General features: G+C 39.9%; 1 protein-coding gene across 2 annotated transcripts in view; it reads left to right on the forward strand.

Moving 5' to 3' along the window:
• CNTNAP5 (contactin associated protein family member 5) overlaps positions 1-13,136 on the forward strand; it is a 303,884-nt gene that overhangs the window by 239,991 nt on the left and 50,757 nt on the right. For both annotated transcript variants that reach the window (XM_069781056.1, XM_069781057.1), the window contains exons 15-17: positions 7,882-8,009; positions 8,190-8,360; positions 10,461-10,679. In XM_069781056.1, the coding sequence (XP_069637157.1) occupies positions 7,882-8,009; positions 8,190-8,360; positions 10,461-10,679 (518 nt within the window). The remainder of the gene's footprint in view (positions 1-7,881; positions 8,010-8,189; positions 8,361-10,460; positions 10,680-13,136) is intronic.

The following is a 13,136-nucleotide window of genomic DNA, read 5'->3' on the forward strand; positions in this document are numbered from 1 at the left end:
ATGTAAATGTTCGGTTATGAATGTGATTTGTATAGATTTGTACAGAAGGGCCTGGCTGTGCATGTTAGTCTATCTTTTCTTTAATGTTTGGTTATCGGATGCACTTTGGTGAGGTTTGTACATGAGCATCAAAACCATCTGTCTTTACTGGTGCTTGGCTCTTTTCATAATCCACATTTTGCTTTTTGGTGAGCTAGTACACAAGCAGAGCAGGGTGTGTTACACTGGCAGAGCATTGGGCTTGTAGTCTGAGATTGCAGGACAATGCACCACTAGGATGTACAAACCAATACAAGGTGAAAGCTAAATGCAGTTTTATAATGTTTCGGCTAAGTCTCCTAAGGAAATGAGACCTAAGCGAGTTATGCTGTGGGTGTTTATCTCCATTTCCCCCCCATACCCAGTGATTTTGAACAAGCAGACACATTTCAAACATCTTTAGCAGAGAAGGAGAAATCTCAAAAGTATTAGAAATTATACATTCAATGAAAATTTATGCCAGGCTGAGGGGAAAAAGCCAATTAAAACCCACAAGAAGGAAGTTAAGGAAGCGTACATTTTTATTAGATTTTGGAAAACCCTCGTGGGAGAGACATGTTGGAAATCATGCTTCATTAGCTTGGCAGCTCACAGAGCTACTTGTTTCTCCTAATTTCATTATAATAACAGGATATGCATAGAAGTTTCCTCAGCTAAACTGCCTACTGTTTATTGGTTTGGGGGTTCAGGTGTTTTGTTTCGGTTTTTAATCCATTTGAAATTTGGACTTTGGTAGTATTCTAAATTGCAGGTTGCCTTTTTAAAAGCTAACACCCCCCCGACCTTTACAAAGAGTTTCTAAACATAAGAAATTTCATGCCTCTTGAAGATTGCTTTTGTGTTTCTCTGCTAGAACACTGACCCCCTGATACATAATGAGCATTTGAATCTGAAACCTGCTGAGAGCTGAACTGTGACTTTAACCTGCTATACATTATAGTGGAAGGAGCAAGACAGCAGTAGATGCATTTATTTGCCTTAGCATGAAATAAAATGGGTGCTGTAGAGTGGAAAACCAGAAAATCATTTTTGCTCCTTATAGATAAATCAGGCTGCTCACTGCAGCTTCGAGGTAGGAACTCACCAGAATAGCTGGAGCATCCTTCTGAAGTGGAGACTGGCTTAGGATTTTGCTTTGCTTTGGTTTCCAAAGACTAAGGCTTACGTGCAGAAGAAGCTACTAATTTATCAGACCAGCAAAAGAAATGGAAAACAAGAGAAAACAGACCTGAAAAAAGTCCTGAGCCAGGTGTTTGGCAGCACACAATATGCACTTCTAGGCATGATGACTTTTAAATGATATCTAAGCAGACACCTGAGCCAGCTGCTATTTCTGGGCTCTTACTTGACACCAAGTTAGCCCGCCTGGAGTTATGCTGGCCAGATGAACAGGAATATAATTGGTTGCATGCTACAGGGGGAAGGCTTTTGTATTTTTCACCTTTCTTTTTAGTAAAGCATTGAAAAGTCTCTTTTTCCATCCAGCTCCTTACCATACTTCCAAACTCAGCAGTACGATGACAGCTAATTCTGTCAATGCAAAACAGTGGAACAGCTTCATGGTATTTGCTGGAGAATGGGAGGAGACCTCTGCTGAGGGAGCAGAGGCATAAGTTGTCACCCTAACCCAAGCAGGGGTCTGGAAAGGTGTTAAACATGGCTTGACTGTAGTTTATGCATGCCACCAAAAAAAGAGATTCTTGTCTGTTGAAAGCTCTTGCTAGTGGGTGGGAGCATTCATGGAAATCCAGTGGCTGCAAGCTGAAGCTAAATCTAGTTCAGAAAATGTTTTCTTTCTCTCTCTTCCCCTTCCCCAACACTGAGAATAGATAACTGTTGGGACAAGTTATGTATAGATGAGACGGATTTGCGATTGTCTTTCAAAGCTATGCCCGTCTCAAACAGAAGGTGCATTCTTGATGCAGGCATTATTGGGGAAAAGTATTAGACTGATCTAAAGAATAAAGCATTTCTGAAATACAGACAATGTTGTGTTATCTTAAGTCCATTCTAGAGATCCTCTGGATCCTTAAATACCTCTCCCATGTTGTCTTTCATCTCAAGCAAAGTTCTCTTGCCTTGGCAATGAAAGACTTGCTGCTCACTAAACCTTTCATTTACATGGGAGGAACCTCTTTCATGCCATGCTGGTGCATGACTGTCCTGAAGTCCATTTGCTACTTTGGTCTCTCTGGAATCCCTTTTCCACTTCAAATGCAAACACTTGATTGAAGCCAGTCATCAAACCAAACCTACTTCTTACTGACTGCATTCATGTGGAAACCTTGTGAATTTGGAGAACTTTACAGCTTTTTATTTTGTACAGAAAGAGCAGCATCTCTGGAAGTCATTTTGTACAGGAAGCTCAGGCACCTCAGCAGAGTCTGGTGGACAGTGTTGATTCCAACCAGTAGCTGATTGCGATCTTGTATTTCTATTCTCCAGTCTTACTATTCAAATTATAGGAGTATCCTCTTCTTTTATTTTCCCGAACAACGTTTTTCTGGGGAACTAAGCCTTTGAGTCTTCCCATTTCCAAAGTAACATGCATTTACGTCTTTACCACGCCTTTGGGGTACTGCAAGCAACAAGGAAACCACAGGAGATGAAAAGAAGGCAGGGGAGGGAAAGGGAAAGGGGATATTACTATTGTCAGACCCACTCTGGCTCCCAGAGATACATTGAGTATATCCAGCTCTGTTTGAGGAGGAGCAAGGCCACGTGGAAGCGAATGAAGTGCTCTTTGGACAAGCTATATTTGTGCAAAGCTGTGCCAGAGCCAAGATGCTAAAACTGGAAGGGCTGAGGAGAGCAGGGCAGAGAAACCCAGCTGCTGACGAGCCCAAATTTGACAGGATTTGTTTGCTCAGCCACCATCCTGCACTGAATCTGTTCCCCCAGAAGCAGGGCAGGCAACTCCACAGAGCCTGTGAGCTCATAAATAAACCCTGCCGGAGGTGACCTGGCCTGTATAGAGCTGTCTTGGATATCTGCCTTCATGACTGCATTTGTCAACAAACTAGAAAAGCTGCCTGCAGAGAGCTGACTGTAGCAGGCCCCTGAGGTGTCAGGAATCAGTTCATTACTATCATTACCAAACTCTTTCTCTGTACCTCTTCTCTAATTCAGCAAAATATAGCCACTGCATCTTGCCTTCAACTAGCAGGTATGTCCCCTTCTGCTGTTGTTTTTTTTATTTATTCTGACTCTACGTTATTGTACCCAGTAAAGTGTTTTTGGATGCATCTGGTGGGTAAGATAGCAATTAAAATGTATTCCTTTGGATTATTAATGTTATGTCCTGTGCAGGGCTCAAAACTTTTTCTGATAGAAGACTGTTTCACTGGCCTGTTCCTCATGCAGTTCACTGACATCTGATGATGATAGTATTCTTTTCCCCAAACGTACTGTATTCATGAAAATCTGGACTGAATATCTGAGCAACTGAGGCTCAGACCCCACCAGATTTTTCATTAATGTACAAGAAGAAAACATACCAATAGGGGGTCATACAAGAAGAAATTATATTTAATGGTACCACTGCTCTACCATCTGTTAGAAAAAATATGGAAACAGCTACCTAGAGATTACCAGTTTATGGTGGCTTACACTCTTAGGATACCAAAGAGTGAGATTTTTTTGAACATGCTTTTATTGGTAGCCAGGAAGAAGAAAATTTGTCTCATAATGTTACTATCAAAATAGTTATTTGTCATTTGCAGGTAAGACTACCTGTGCTACATCTTGAATTATCCAGCTGCTGCACTATCACCTTTAGCATTGCTGCACTTGTAGGGAAATTTTTTTTCTTTTTTTCCTTCGGCCCCTCCCCCCATACACAGAGCATTTGTTTGATGTGTAACATGCCTCATAGCTTATTGAGGAAGTCCTTTGAGTAGATAGACATTAATCTTCAGACATGGATAAATAGATAACATCCAACTGTATTTAATACCCATAACTAAAAATATTTCAGTGATTTAATTTAAAGGGCATTATTGGATTTGTTTTGGTTTTGCTTGTGGGAAGTACAAACTGATACTACCCTTTATGCAAAGAGCTCAGAGAAACATATGTTTGTTGAGGGTGCTTTCCACCCTCTGAAAAACATTCAGATTTTCACCTGAATTTGTGCCAAACTGAGTGCCAAGTCAGGTAAGCAGAAGGTCTACTTCCCAAGTTTATTCATTTATTTGTAGCATTTTCTGCGTGTACAGGACTCCTTTCAGGAAAAGGATAAAACCTGCTTTGATTTTTCTGAAATCAGTACTTAACTTACATTCCTAGCCAAGGTGCATCACCCCCCAGGACCCTCCTGCAGGCAGGACCACCCGTAGTTCTCAATGCTGAGAAGCAGGGCATAGCATGGTACGAAAGGCATGCTCAGTGGAAGTGGTCACGGAGTGATATGTGAAACCCACTAAGAGAAATAAAGTAGTGCTTTTGGCTAACACGAGAAGTAGCTGTGGAAAACCAAATACAATCTGGTTTTAAAAGTATGTGAACTGCTAAATTAAAATACATATAAGTAAAAACTAGTTCTGGGAACAAATACAAAAATATTGACTCTAACAAGGTTTTATTTTAGTTTAAAAGACAAAATCATGTATGTGCACAACATAGTGCAGATGCTTTCCATCAGAAAACAGCGCTTTTTATTTGAAAACTGTAGTACATTAAAAGTGATCCCCAAGCCCCCTTCAGGCAAAATTCCAAATGTTTTGTCCAAACCCTGGAATATTTGTATTTTGCAGTGCCACAGCAGCGCCTCCAGGAAATTATTGTACAGGTACATGAAGCTCTTTTGCTCCTGTCTGAGGCATAATACACCATATTTAAGGGGCTGCCATGGTGTACCATGTAAAGAGAAGAGGAATCGTGATGTGTTATAAGAAATGGAGTCTGAAATAAGTTCAACTTAAAGAATACCAGGAATTTAAGTTGCTCAAACTTTAGCTCCCATGAGGGTCTGCATAATGTCTTCAAATCTCTTTTCTGCTTTTCTTAGCTGAAACATCCTAGGTGTTGACTTTTCACCAAAATCATGAATTCCCACCATGAAATAATAATAATAAACTGCAAGAATAGGTACGTTGTTCCTGTCATTAACACATTCTCTAAAGTGCAGAACGTTTTTCTGATAGGTTTTATTTCAGTGTCTGCTTGTATGAGAATACATATCCTTACACAAGTCCTTTTTTTTCCATGTGTGAGAGAATAAAATGCATAAAATGTGCTGTTTGAGCTTCAAGAGAAACTTGATTGAGTTTTCAAGGCATTAACATAAAAGTGAAGATTTTTATTAGTTCTAGAATATTTTTCTTTCTCAAAGTTGAGCTATGCTACTAAAGTTCTCTGTGACACTGGCATATAACTAGTAAAAACTCAGAATCATAAAATTCGATATAAAAGAACTTCATGCAATATAACAGAATATCTAATAAGCAATGCAGTTTTCAGAGATGTGGAATAGATATCTTTAAAATGTCACCATTTCATTTTTTTTGCAGATATCTTCACTGGTAGCTGTAGGAAGATACTGATTTTTATTTTAATGCTGATCATAGCTAGTCAAAAGACTGCACTATTTTTTGAATAAAAATAAATTTGCAGGAAACCTCCCTAAATATTTTGTGATTTTTTTTTAATTTCATTTTTTAAAAAGTAAATGCCAGCTTAGTTATTCATGGATATATTACATATTTTATATCCTCTTCCTGTGCATCTTTCTGCTTTTCTTGCATTCATTCTGCCTGCTCTTCTTCCTCCCATCCACTGAAACACCTTATTTAATTATCTTCCTAAGAAATACTCAAATAGTTCAGCTGTTGTTACAACTGTTCCATAATCTGTTGAGAGCATTTACACTAACATTCAAAGATTGATACAATAAGCTAGATGAGTATGCTGCTGAGAGACCTCTGTGAAGAGATTTGGAGACCATGTATTTTTGATTCATACATGGTATTTTTCCTTCTGAGTCTGTATTGAAGGCATCACTCTGCCTCGTGCCTGGGAATTTCATCTTGCTGCACTTTGTCTGTAATTATCTGCATGTCAGACACCCACTGAAGCAAGAAAAAAATGTTAGGGTCAGATAGAGTACCTCTCCTTTTCCCCTTGGGATTATGAGACAATTAACTGTGCTGCATGCAATTAGAAACAATGAAAAATAAATGAAATGTATGCAGCCTTTATAAAAAAGATCAAAATATCCCTTCTATTTTTTCTAACATTAATCAGAGTAGAGCATTTAGCCAAGCAAACATCTGAGGTTGTGTGTCAGAGCACAGCCACGGTGTTCATCCTGATTATTATTTCTTCGCTGAACTCCTGTGTCCCTTCCCACAGCTGGAACTATAATGAGAGGTAATTTTGTGGAAGGTGGCATTACGAGCAGCATGTAGGTAGTCTGGGATCCTGCCTGGGACGTCGGACTGCTTGGCAGTTGCATCGCTCAAAAAGTGATACCTTTTTCCTGAGGCTTTGTGTCATACCTGCCTGAAAGAGCAGTGGGTGTAAATTTAGGTTTATTGGCATTTTGGATCCGGTCATTGTTGCCATCCCCATGCGCAGCATGCAGTCTTTCACCTCTGAGCATACAGGTGAGTTGAGTCCAGACCCTGCATGCAGGTTGCTGGGCCATGGAGAGGTAGGGAGCCTTTTCTCCAAAACGACAGATTCAGCTCCGTGAAGGATGCTCTGCCAGGCTTATGTGCCCAGATGCACAGCAGACCTCAACCCTGAGAAAAGGAGCTAGGGGAAAAAAACCTCATCACTGTGGAGACAAGATACGGTAGCGCTCGCCTCTCTATAGTCAATCGATAGAGAAATACCTCAAGAGGGCAGTTTGGCTCTCGTAAGGTCAGGGCTGGATGCCTGAGGGACTCAGTTCAGTTCATGAAGTACAGCGGGATGAACGCACATCTGTATACTCTGCCAGAGTCAAAGCCACTGAATCAGCTTAGGGACCCCAGGGCTGCCATGAAACGCTGTGCTGCATTTTGAGGACAACAATTTGCCCAGCACACTCAGAGTAAAAACAAAGAAATGATCCTTTAGGAATCTTTCTCTCTTTTTTTCTTCCTTTCTAACAACTGTGTGTAAGTTAGTCACAGCTGAAGAATAAGCCCAGCTGATGCAAACAAGAGACTGTAGTTCGACAATGCAGTAAATCAGCCTTCAGTATTTCAGTTGCTGAACCAAAATTTCCACAGGCACGTAATGCAAAAAGGCTGATTCAGTCCAAATTCACTCTGCCCATCCAACCGTCTTCGCGGTGTGCTGAGTCAGTTGTGTACCAGCCATCTTGAAGCTGGATTAGGTATTGTCTGGCTGCCCCGTGCTAACAGCATGCTGGATCAGGTATCGCGTGTCCTCTTGCTGCTCGGATAAAGCATAAAGCCAGCAAAAATGCCATTATCTGTCTCCAGCTAACTTAACAGAAATGCAAACTTGGACTTATACCTGATCCACATCAAATTCATCCTGCTAAGGATACTGAGCACAGCCCGGTTTACATTAATGCACGTCAGGCAGAATGGCAGCACTGCCTCAGCTTCGCAATCGTTCTGCACAGCAGAAACAGTCACCATCCTTAGCAGACAGTATCACGTATCCAGCTACAGTGTCTTCAGTGGTCAGTATTATGTATGAGCATAAAGCATACATGCGCACGTACGTATCTTAAGCAGTGCGTACTGGTCGCAATTCTTCTAGGTAATTCTGCAAAAGACCTTTCATCTTTAAGTAAGCATCTTTCAAATATTGCTTTGCAGAAGGAATGCTGGGGATTTTGTCTGTGGTTAATCTGTCTCTTTCTGTTTGTTTATTATAATCCAGGACAAATGATACCGGCCTTCTTGCTTTCAAAGACCATTTGCCTGTAACTCAGATAGTGATCACTGACACAAACAGATCAAATTCTGAGGCTGCTTGGAAAATCGGCCCTTTGCGTTGCTATGGAGACAGTAAGTACTAGCTCTTCTCAATTTCCATAGGTACAGAATGTTCCCTCTTTCGTTTTGTTGTGTTTTGTTGGTTTTTTGGTTTTTTAAATATATTTATCTGAGGAAAGGTGACTTCACACGTGCAGCTCGCAGCTGCTGTCCTGTGCAAATTAACTATAGAGAAGGGGGTTGTGTTTGCAGGGCAGTTCTGGAACGCCGCTTCCTTCAACACGGAGGCCGCCTACCTGCACTTCCCCACCTTCCATGCTGAGGTCAGCGCAGACATCTCCTTCTTCTTCAAAACTACTGCCATCTCCGGGGTGTTCTTGGAAAACCTTGGGATTAAAGACTTCATACGAGTTGAAATAAGCTGTAAGTTTCACTGCTGAGAAATCTAGGTGTATTTGCCCAAGTTGACATGTGCAGGGAAGTGGGACGGACAGTTTTTCTTCTGTCTTGAGGCAGTTGGAGGTGCCTGAAGAGGATAAGATAGAGACATAAGGACTCATTAATCTAGACTTATCTTCCTCTCCTGTCAGAGTTTCCCTGTATAGCCTTGGTCATTATACTTAATCTTGTTATGGCTAGGTTTATCTTTCTTAGACAGGTGACTGAGTTTACTTTTTCAACACTTTTTTGTTTTTGCTCTTTAGAGAAAAAGCTGCTGGTTAGATGTACCTGTAGACCTGTAATTTAAGTTGAAAATTGAAAAATTTAATACAACCGCTCTGATGGTTACTTTTATTTATGTATCAGCAACATATCCAGTCTGATAGAGCCCTAGTGTTTCAGAGGAACTCAGTGCATATGGTACAGCAAGAGGTGAGAGTCTATGAAGGGCAGGATGCTAATGCAAGATAAGTCGGTCACAGTTGTAATGGGCCTTGAATACTTCAAAATGTAGTAAGTGACTGCAGTATAACTGCTACTCAGTATGTAAAGGAGAGTAGCAAGGAACTTAATTAGTGAGGTTTTGTCTCACTCCTGTTCTGATGACTTCGAATATTTATTAGTGACAAAAGATTAATGTGGCTTTGACATGAAATATGACTTCTGTATTCCAAGTTCTGTCAAGCTTAGGAAAAACAAACTGAGTGTTATGCATTTGATAATATGCTTATAATAACCCCAACATAAAATTTAATAAAACAGGGCCCCAAGGCCCTTCGATTCATTAAACCAATGGTAAATGTCATGGTGCATTATCACAAGGTAATGAGGTATGATTTAGTGTTAATTGCACATCAAAGTCCAATTTGCTTGTACTTCAGTGTACTGCATTTCATTCTCAAGGATATAGAAGTAAAAATGGCATTTTGATATCAAATATAGCAAATACTGTAAGCGACTAAGAGGATTGTTTAGTGAAAGCTTTTGTATGTGTGTTAAATCCATGCTCCTAGAGAAATGAGTTACTTAAAAGTTTGGGGAAAGTCTTGTCTTTTAAACTCAGATTTCTCATTAGTAGTTCGATGTTGTGTTTCTTGCTGCCAGATGGAATTTGCAGCCTAAAGGCCTCGTATCAAGGAAGCTCCACAGACCACCTGCTTCGAAGGGAATCGGCCTTTTAGCAGATGCAGGGGCTCAGAATAGATCTTTGCTATCCCCATAGAGTGTTTCCTATCTTAACTGTCTAAGAAGCAGCTTCCAAAACCAGACCTATCCAATTTGTTGGGCTTGAAGTAACAGGTTTTTATGAATTTTCAATCCACAGCCTTCTGGTTGTGGGGTCTGTTGTCCTGGTTCTTGGTCTTTCTGGTGTAGTTAGCATTTTAGGAAGAGGAAAAATAACCAGTAACAAGAACATTAAAAAGTTTTGGCCCTTTCAGGCTTCCAGCAGAGCAAGATGGACTCCTTTATGTGGCTGTTGTTTTTCAATTATCATTCTGTTTCTAGGAGCCTTACTATCTCTGGACATGTGTTAGATATGCCTCTTTAGTTTAGGATCACCAATGAACTAGTTTTGCTCATCTGTTTTTCCTTGCTTCTTGGGTCAGGCTTATTCAGGCAAACAAATGCTTGTAGGATTCTCTCCTACCATATGCAGCCAAGTTCTATAATTGTTAAGTACACACATTCTGAAAGATTTAGTCAGAAAAAGCTCCTTCATCCTTTCTCCCTTCCTAGCATTATTTGTCCAAAATCTTTTGCTACCATTGTGTGACTTTTGTAGAGCATTTGGCACTTTTACTTCAAAAAGAGAACTACTATTTCTAGAGCACTGTAATTGTTATAGCAAAAAAAAAGATGGGTACCCATGGCCAAGAATAATTACAGCAGAGATCAAACAGTGAGGCTGCAGGCTTAGATTTATGTATAAGCTGCTGTGTAGGAGATGGGAGGTAAATGATGCTGTACTATTTGCCGACATAAAAGTTAATGGACCCTATATTTATGTAAGATTTCTTGATGTCAAAACCACGATTTAATTCAAACCTTCACTTCCTCTTCACATCTGTTTATCTGTTCCAGCCCCCAAAGAGATCACGTTCTCCATAGATGTTGGGAATGGCCCCACAGAAGCCACCGTGCAGTCTCCCACACCCCTGAATGACAACCAGTGGCACTATGTCCGAGCGGAGAGGAACCTCAAGCAAACCTCTCTCCAGGTGGACAGCCTCCCCAAGAAGGTTCTGGAGGCACCTGCTGAGGGACACTTCCGCTTGCAGCTCAACAGCCAGTTATTTGTAGGTAGGGACCATTTAAGGGTTCCTGTAGATATGTACAATATTTATATGTCCATACCTTGGTAATGCTATTGTTTCACCATTGAGCTTGCATATGGTGACTTAACTCTGCTTTCTGTTCTTCCACTCCTACACAGGCAACATAAAGTAAACCCAAACTACTGCCTTTACACTCAAAGCACTAACCGTAGTTTAACCGTACTATACTAGATGGTATTTTTAGTGTCTAAGTTTGCTCGAAATTTATTTATAGCCAAAGAATTCATAGTATTTCTTCTTGTGCAGCAGTGGCTGTGTAATTTGCTGTAGGAAGTGTGATCTCTCTTTTTAGATGCAATGTAAAAGGCACAAATTTCTCATATAAGTTTCTGGGGCAAAACCTGATGACATTATGGTCTTAAAGTCTGTTCCTTCAAGCATGCCTGCCAAAACCTGTATTAGGCCATAGAGTGCATGTGTGAGAGAACTGTGAACACAGTCCAAGCGAATGCAGTTATTTTGACTGAAGGTGATCTTTCAGGGCGGGGGAGAAAAAAAATAATCTCTGTTTGCATATAGTTTGTTTCCCTATCTCCCTTGCAAATGAAACCTAGATTGGGACCAGCTTGTATTTGATAATATAATCAGGGATTACAAATGGACTTCTCCCTTTTCTATATTCAAACACTGTCTTTCCGAGTAATCCGCTCAGTGATGGAGTGGGTTGTAACCTGCTTCTTATTCAGTGCCACTCAGCTAACTACTGATTCTTTCCTTAAAACAGATTCTCTTACTTAGCTGAAATGCTGTAGCAAACCTCGGTCTGTCAGTTTACCCATGTATCCATACCTTTTGATTAAAGAAGATTTGGGGGTATTTATTTGAACTTTCTATAGTGTATATGTGCAGTAATTACTTACCTGGGACAGAATACCATCATGCATCTGTACAAGCTGGGGACTGAATGGATGGGGAGCAGCTGTGCAGAAAAGGTCCCGTTGGTCTTGGTGGAGAAGTGAATCTGTACCTCATCTGAATGTAGCCATGCTTTGAGGAACAGGTTAGATGAGCTGATCTCCAGCAGTGACTTCCAACCTAAATTTTCCTCTGATTGTACTTAATTGCAGTAAACTCTAGGACATAGTTACTTTATCTCAGGCAAGAGGTGAAAAGTTGTCACTGTGCAGTAAATACATTGCATTCAGTTGTCCATCCACAATTTTACCAAACCCTGAACAAAAGGGACAGAAAACCTAATGTTTTTAGGAGTGCTTTTTCAGCCCTTAGCTCTACCACACTGAAGGCCAGAACTCTCTGTTACTTACTGAGTTTTCCCAAGAGCAGTTAGAAGAGATGGAAACCTGGGCAGCCTCCTGATTCTGACGCTGTTTGTCCCCAGGGTGCTCCAGGGAAAGGTGGCAGAAGTCCAACAATACACAGATGTGGCATAATTTGCCTCTACTGAAGGTCTTATTCCAATCTCTAACAGAAAGCAACTGATTTAATACCTCAACCATGTGGAGTGAATTTTATCTGATCTGAAAAATAAATGCATAAACAACATTGTAAGAAGGAAAGAAGCAGCAGCACATAATGTTACTCCCTACTCCCCCTATAATCCACAACTTGTTTCTGCAGCATTCTGCATACTGGCAGTGATTAAGGGGTTTCCACAATTAGTATGTGCATTCTTAATTAATAATCTATATAACAGATGTGATTTGCTATTTTAAAAATGTTCCAAATATTTTTTGATTGAATTTCCCTATTTCATTCCATTTAAACATGGAACTTTGTTTCCACACTCGAGGTAGCTAGTCATTAAGATATAACCTTTTTTTTTCTTGATTCTTCTCCAGAATCAATTCAAATATTTTGTAAATCTCATAAATAAAGCTCAATGTCAAAATTTAATTTAGTTTATTTATCTTCTGGAAGGATTTATTGATCCTTTGGGATGAAGGAACTATATTAGTATCATGTAGCATTATGATGATGATCGAATGGAGATCCACTGTAGCTTTCAAAGTACAATTATTTTCCTGTTCCTTCAGAGACATCAGCCTATATGCAGTATATGTGAAGTGGTTCTGTGTTTTTTCCTTTTAGCTAGTTATATACAGTAGATCACACATATAAAATAAATTTGGACATTTGTAAAATTTGACTACGGGGCAGTTAGCATATAACATAATTTTAAAGGAGTTCTGCTAATTTGGACCAGTTAATTCCCTGTCAACTGTTTCTGCCTGTTTTATGAATGAGTTATTTGCTTCTGTTTTGGCCAGATCTTTTCTTCTCAACCCAAAAAGCAGATATATTTGGGACTGTACGTAATAGAATAATATAGCTCTTCAATTTTTTTGTTAGTTTGTTGGTTTTTTTAAAATATTTGCCTGTCAGACAGACTTTTTACTTTCTATGATTTATAATAAAGAAAGTTGAACAGAAGTCTTCTCCAGCAATGTTAACAAAACAGTCG

The sequence above is a fragment of the Haliaeetus albicilla genome, chromosome 4 (assembly GCF_947461875.1).
Source record: "Haliaeetus albicilla chromosome 4, bHalAlb1.1, whole genome shotgun sequence".
NCBI lineage: Eukaryota > Metazoa > Chordata > Aves > Accipitriformes > Accipitridae > Haliaeetus > Haliaeetus albicilla.